Here is a 7,335-nt window from a genome sequence, read left to right as displayed (position 1 = left end):
TTTTATCGCCTTGGCTCACCACCTGGCCCAGTTGACTGTCTCCACGATCATAAAGAAGGAGGCCATTAAGGCTGCTGCTGGCGAGGTTGCAACCTTATCCGCCTCCCGTATCACCCGCCAGCGAGAGCCTGCGATGGAGGAGCTGGAGCGGATGCTGCGCACGTGGGTGGAAGATAAGAAACGGCGCAAGGCACCCATGAGCCAGGCTATTATTTGCACTAAGGCTCTCTCGTTTTGGGACAAGCTAAAGGTCAGGCATGAGCCTGATGAAAGTGAGACCTTTGAGGCTAGCCATGAGTGGTTGGATCAGTTTAACCCGTCACGTCCCGAGCTATTTCGCACCTCTGACACCCCCCAATTCCGAGGTATTTTTGAAAAAAAATTTTTGGCTAAAACCTCCGCTTTTGGTGAGAAACATCTAAATTTTATAGAGAAATCGCTCACCTGAGGTTTAAAATAATTGATCCAGGTACCAATACCTCCTTACCTGACTGGGTTTTCTAACAGGCAGGCAACAAAGAAAACGAGTTCTATGGGAGGGTAACTATTTCACACCACTCATAAACGGTATTTATTTATTTACTTGTTACGAATTTATATGTAGTACGAGAGTATATTGGTTTTCAAACAGTAATATAAGCATTATAGGCATTGTTTCACTACCTCATCACCATACCTGACCTTCTTTTGCCACATTACCTGATCATCACTTCTGACTGTTTCTTCCTCTAATGCTATGTAAACTTTGTCCTACACATTGTCATCGATTGGGGAATCACTCTGGCCTTGAATGTCTTTATTGGCCAGGTCACTGGTAACAGGTGAATTGCCGAGACAATGGCGTGTGGGAGGGAGGGGGAGGTTATGCAGTGTAAGGCATTGTCCCTGCTTGGCATCTTGTAGAGGAATAGAGGAAGGTCTTCCGTGTATAAGTACAAAAAATCACGCGCGAAAATTGAAATTTGTGCAAATTAGGGACCCTGCAATTGCATGATGTACCAGTACGTCGTCAGGACTGGCAAATGCAAAATGTTGCAACGTACCCATACGTTGACGAGACGCGGCGGGTTAAGAGGCGGGCAAATCTCCACCACATGAAGATGTACAGAGGCAGTGAATGCAGATACGGTGGCAGCGGCAGCGTTTCCTGATGAGCTGAAATTCATCATCGTGGAGGGTGGCTGCAACACGAGTGTGTTAGCATAACACGCACAGAGCTCCAAGAAGCAGGTCTTGAATTTTGACGAGACTGGGCTCTTTTGGAAGAGAATGTCCTTCAAGACATATCTTGCAATGGAGGAAAGGTCTACGCCAGGATTCAAGGCCTCGAAGGAGCGGTTGACGCTGCTGCTGGGGGGCAACGCCGAGGGCGACCTCATGTTGAAGCTACTTCTAGTCTACCTCGCGGAGAACCCCAGGGCTCTGGTGGGGTATGTTAAGGAGAACCTTGGGGTTATCTGGAAGCCGAACAAGAAGGCTTGGTTGACTTCAGATATATGTTCATCGTATTTTCACTCATACCTCTCTCGTGTGCTGAAGAGGTATGAGTCTCGTGAAAATCTGGCGAACAGATTTCTCCTGGTAGTGGATAATGCACCTAGCCACCCGCCTGCAATGAAGGAATGGGCCAACCAATATTGAGGTGGTGTTGCTACCCCCCCCAACAACACATCTTTGTTGCAGCCAATGGACCTAGGAGTGATCGCTGCCTTTAGGGCCTACTACCTCCGCCGCACGATGAAGCAGTTGGTAAGGGCCTGCAACAGTGACGACAAGACAACAGTACAGCAGTTTTGGAGAGGGTACAACATACGCCACGCCCTAGAGAATATAGCTGCAGCATGGGACGAGGTGAGCCAGGCGACGATGAACAGTGTGTGGCGGAAGCTGTGGCCAGAGTGTGTTCACTCCTTCACCGGCTTCCCGGAGGGCATGCAACCTCCGCCTGTCGAACGTGTGCGGCAGGACATTGTCGAGTTGTCGCACGAGGTGGGCTTCGGGGAAGTCGATGAGGATGACGTGCAGGAGGTTCTCGAGAGCCACAGGGAGGAGCTCAGCAACGAAGAGCTCCTCAATATGGAGATCCAGCGGACGTACCAGGAGGCAGAGGAGGAGGAGGTTGTGCCTGAGGTCCGAGCTCTCAACATCAAGATCCTGAAGATGTCAACAAAGCTGGATGAGATTATAGACCTTATGAAAACACATGACCCCCTCCCAGGATGAAGCAGGGACACACCTAATCGGCTCGAGGAGGGTATGAAAGTCTACAGGACGATGCTGGAGGAGAAGAAGAGGGCGGCCTGGAAGACAACGATCACAGCCTTCTTCATGCAGGCCCCCTCCTGGCCAGCAAGTTGCACAGGATCTCCCCACCCCTTGATGAGCAGAGCATCTCCCTAGCTTCCAACCAGCAGGACATCTCCCCAGCCTTCAACCAGAAGAGAAACACCAAGGGACACCTCCTGCCAAGGACGTGCTCGGCCCGTTGTGCTGGACCTAATCTCCAGTCGATCGCCGTCACCCATGTCACCTGTGTCTCCACTAAGGCACTCTGCCACTCTATCGCTGCCTTCCTCGTCCCACCCTCCATCTCCCACACCACTTCGGCCACTGTCTCTGTCTCCCTCACCACGACAAGAGCCACCGCAACTGACTCCATCGCTACCTCATCATTCATTGCAGCGGTCTCCCTTGCCACCTCACCAGACATCGCAGCTGTCTCCCACACCATCTCCTCTATCATCACATTGCACTCCATCGCCACCCCCAGAGCCATCACATCGCACCTCATCGCCACCGCCTGAGCCAGCGCATCACACCCCATCGCCTCCGCCTGAGTCATCACATCGCGCTCCATCGCCTCCACCTGAGTCATCACATCGCACTCCATCACCACCCCCCTCTGACCCTCCCCTGGAGATAGCGTTTGAGGGCTTTGAGGAGGAGGACTGAGTGTTGGGGAGCACCACATGTCCCCTTGCCTCGGGGGGGATAGCAAGGATGATGACCAGGACTGGACATGGATTTAAGAAGTAAGTGATGAGAGGTGTTTGATATTCTCTAACCTATTCCTTATGATTTTCAGGCTTTATTTGTTGCTTTCAGTAAGTTATTTACAGGTGTTAGGCTTGGGTTAGCTTCCTTGACAGCTGTTAGGCCATTTAGATTGCCTTTAAACCTGTTTTTGGGCTCATATGGGTGGGTTTTGGATTTGGTTTGGGGGGAAACCCAAGGAAGGTAAACAGTCCACATTGAAATACATGTTAAAAGCACCCCAATATACAATCCTCCCCTAACGATGGGGTTTTACCTAACCAATTACATCGTTAAACCAGGGTATGCCTGTATCTGATTGACGGGAATACCCTAATGTTGACTGAAAATATTTGATAATAGCTAGAATAAGATATGTGACTGTCATACTAACAGTGTGAAAGTTAATTTCACTGTTCATTCTATTTTCAACTGAGCTACAGCACTTGCTAGAGCTAATATTTATGAACATATTACTTCTTGTTTTCTTAACTTTATATATACTGGTAGTACCTATATTACTTCTCAAACATGAAAAATGTGCAGTTTTCTAAACACTCCCCTCTCTTAAGTACATGAACTTTTGAGTGATGACATATATGACATGATACAGAAAGTTCATGAACAAATTCAAAAAATTATACTCAGGCATAATTACAGTACCTATATCTGATACAAGTGCTGTTTTGTCAACAAAACAAAGTACAGTATGCACAGTGCAGGAAGCTGATGTTAAACAATACTTTCAATTTTCAATGCAGCAATATACTGTACAGTAATTCACCTACACAATTTCTGAAGAGTGGCAGGCATAACAGTGTCATCCGTTGGGAAGAGGACTAACTGTGATGTCAAACTGCCATCATCCACTTCCATCTCAATACAGGGTGGTTTAGGCTGCAGGGTTACACATCCGCTCTCCTGGTGACCCTTGTAACAACTCACACTGCAACTGAAATTCCAAATTAACACTTATGAACAGTAAACTGCACATCTTATGTTGTTTTATGCCCAATATCCATTATATAAATATTTTTAGCTTGGGAAATTAACATTTTTGGTTCATAATTAAGCTGAGAACATTCTGTGTCAATATTAGTGTGATGGTTTTCAAGGTTTGGTTTCACGGCAACTGTAGATGGTTCAAATCATGAGGAAAGTCTGGGGAGGATGTGAGGGGACAACCACCCCCTCCTAGTTAAGTGAGTTAACTGTGATTGATTCTAGCTTTATTTTGACTGTTTTAAATCTGGGTGATTGTCTTATTCTTGGAAATAAGTAATGTCCAAAAAATCCCACACTGGAGGCAAAACCCCCATCCCCCCTGAAAAACTAAAAATAAAACAACATAAAGAAAAATTCTTGTGATCAGAGGCAAATTATGGTAATCATCCTGTTTAGTTAAAGAAACAGAAATACTGTACCGATTCACTTCCTCCTCTCCCAGGTTGCTTTCTATATTTTTCTTCTGTTTACAGTGGTAAACAATTATTTACAGCTGATTTTGTTTTTGCAACTTAATATCAATATACATTCTGATTCACTCATGTCTGTTTCCTCAAATCAACCAAAATGTATAATTACAGCTGTACTAGCCTAACCTTACATATTCATAACCTTACCAAACTTAAAATACCTTAACCTGACCTAACCTAACCCACTCTGACATAAACTTACTTTCCCTGACAACCGAACCTAACCCAATCCTACCTACCCTAACCAACATGGCTAGCTAAAATATCGCCAAATTTTTTTGGTAAATTCTCAACATTAAACCCAACAATAACATTCAGCTAGTAGCTGGACAACAGGTGCCACGAACTGCTGAATCAGCAGGCATTTACTGAATCGGCACTGTTAATACTGTACCTGGAAAACATCATTTTTATCACAACAAAAGTTAATACACACCTATTTATCTGAAAGCCAGTAAAAATGTGTGTTTAACTATTAATAAACAAGATTCCGGGCAAAATCCTGCTGAAGTCAGCAGAAGTGTTTTGCCTTTATCTTCTATGACATTTTTGCCACAAATTATTTGTATTTTACTCTTGAAGATACCCTAACCTGACCCAACCTTCAGGAATAAAATAAAAATAATTTCCAACAAAAATGTCATAGAAGTGTCTTAGAATTTTCTAAAATACCGAAAAAATGGATAAAAAACTCGTAATTCTGTTAGGGGTTGAAAAGATAATAAACTGAACTATCTATCTATCTATTGACAGACTCCATAATCCCATAAGGGGTGGCCATTTGACTCTTGAGTTATTTGTTTTACAGAACTAACATGGTAAAAGAAATTATATTATTTTCCTATTAAATGAGCTCATTCGGTGATTCCTCTCACAGCTGAACAACTCCACTCTGAAGTTTACTGTGTACTGAAGTGCCCTTTCGACAGGTGTACAAGAGAAATGGTTTTAAACTGCATAAACTACCGGTACCGGTAATCTGTGAACACTGTAGTTTGTCTTGTTACTTGGGTGTTATTCCGAACACCGTACCACTTTGCATCTCAGTGAGGTCTAATTTCATGCATAAACTTGTCAGTATTAAAAAAACAGAATGCGGGCATATATGTTTAAGTTAGTTTACCTCAACCACCCCATTTACCAGACCATGAGACGGTAGCATGTTTAACTCATGAGTAAGGTACCTAACTTCCACTTACTATTTCAATCTGCACTTGGGACACTTGTATTTAGCACTGACATCTCGACAGACTTGACACTTTGAATTTACAAGAGACATTTTTATAATCGAACAAATGGAATAACTACAGTTCATTCACTTCAAGGAGGCAGAGATTTTCGTCCTTTTGCAGCGTATTTTCCTTTCCCGAACACTTCGTAAAAGGCACTTGTTTTCTTCCGTCCTGCTAATTTTTTGTTACAACTTGGCAAAAAGATACAAGGGTGGCACACACACGTCAAGTTGCGTCTGTGCACCACTGCTACCACCTATGCTTATTGGCCTTGCTATGCACAATCATAACAATGAACGGGAACGTGGTAAACCATCGTACGGTACAGTTCAAATTATCGTGTCTGACCCTAAAATGATCGTAAAGCCAAACTTTTATTGAAATCAGCGCATAAACTATTTATCTATCTATTGCCAGACGCCACAATCCCGCAAGGGGTGGCCATTTGACTTTGAGTTATTTATTATACGGGGAGGGGCACTAACCCTCCACCAACTCACTTGTTGACACGTAGGGAGCACGTATGGTTTGGTTATATGATTACCACCCAGCGTTGTAAATGGTTTCTTGGCTTACAGGAAACCATTTGGCTTGTCACTCAATGTAAAGCCACCTGTAAAGGAAAGAAAAGCAATAAGTAGTGACAGGAAAGATGGGAGAAATAGGAAAAGAGGAGGGCAGGCACAGAAAAAGAATGATAAAGGCTAAAGGAAGAAGTAGGCAGCATTACATCAAGTGAGTGGATGATGGTTGCCACCACCTACATATACTGCTTAATATTTATATCGGTTTCTTGGTCTTGGTGTTTCCACACACACACACACACACACACAGTTTAACCAATGCATGGTCCTCCAAACTGCACCAAGGAAAACTTCCAAACTGCAACTAGGGCAATAGAAATGGCACTTGATTCCTTTTTGACACTTGTGCCAGACATAATTATAACAGGAGACTTAAACTTCTCCACAATACATTGGCCATCAAGAAAAATAGCAGGAGGCACACATAATGACCAGGAACAAGCAATGATCTCATAACCCTTGCAGACAAATACTTCCTCTCCCAGGTCATAAAGAAAGCCACAATAGGTAATAATATATTAGAGCTGGTATTTACAAATAATCATGAACTAATACATGGCTACGAATTAGAAAAAAAAAAATCTGCTCAGACCACAATCTCATCACAATAAGACCACACTGCAGATAAGAAGGAAACTAACTGAAGCAGAAATAAATCCTTAAAACCTTAGTGCCCTAAACTTCTTTTATGGCAGTATTGAATGGGATAAAGTCAGTGAAAATCTGTTGCAGCTGAATTGGGATTTGGCCCAGCAAACAAAGATGCTGGTGGTATACTTGAGACATTCCTATCTACACTCCTCAAAGTATGCAAGACCTGGATTCTATCAAAGAAAACATCAGGATCAACTAGAACCAAAACCATACCACAGACTGGAAGAATACTCATGAGAAAAAGGACATCTCTCTGGAAACAACTCAGCTTAGCCACAAGTGACCAAAGAAAACTAAACTAGAACTAAAAATCACAGAGACCGAGAGAAAACTAAAAGGCTCTCATAATGATCAGCG

At 43.6% G+C, this 7,335-nt stretch overlaps 1 protein-coding gene across 1 annotated transcript in view; it reads right to left on the bottom strand.

Annotated features, from left to right (window-relative positions):
- Positions 1-5,817, bottom strand: part of LOC145412049 (zinc finger HIT domain-containing protein 3) — an 8,906-nt gene extending 3,089 nt beyond the window's left edge. The window contains exons 1-2 of the mRNA XM_080281967.1: positions 5,708-5,817; positions 3,822-3,985 (exon numbers count right to left, since the gene is read on the bottom strand). Of these exons, the coding sequence (XP_080138093.1) occupies positions 3,822-3,985; positions 5,708-5,787 (244 nt within the window). The 5' untranslated portion in view covers positions 5,788-5,817. The remainder of the gene's footprint in view (positions 1-3,821; positions 3,986-5,707) is intronic.
- Between the last annotated feature and the right edge of the window lie 1,518 nt (positions 5,818-7,335).

Source organism: Coenobita brevimanus, chromosome 92, assembly GCF_032717465.1.
Source record: "Coenobita brevimanus isolate Jiangsu-jjx chromosome 92, ASM3271746v2, whole genome shotgun sequence".
Lineage (NCBI taxonomy): Eukaryota > Metazoa > Arthropoda > Malacostraca > Decapoda > Coenobitidae > Coenobita > Coenobita brevimanus.
This window is presented reverse-complemented; position numbering and strand designations above follow the sequence as displayed.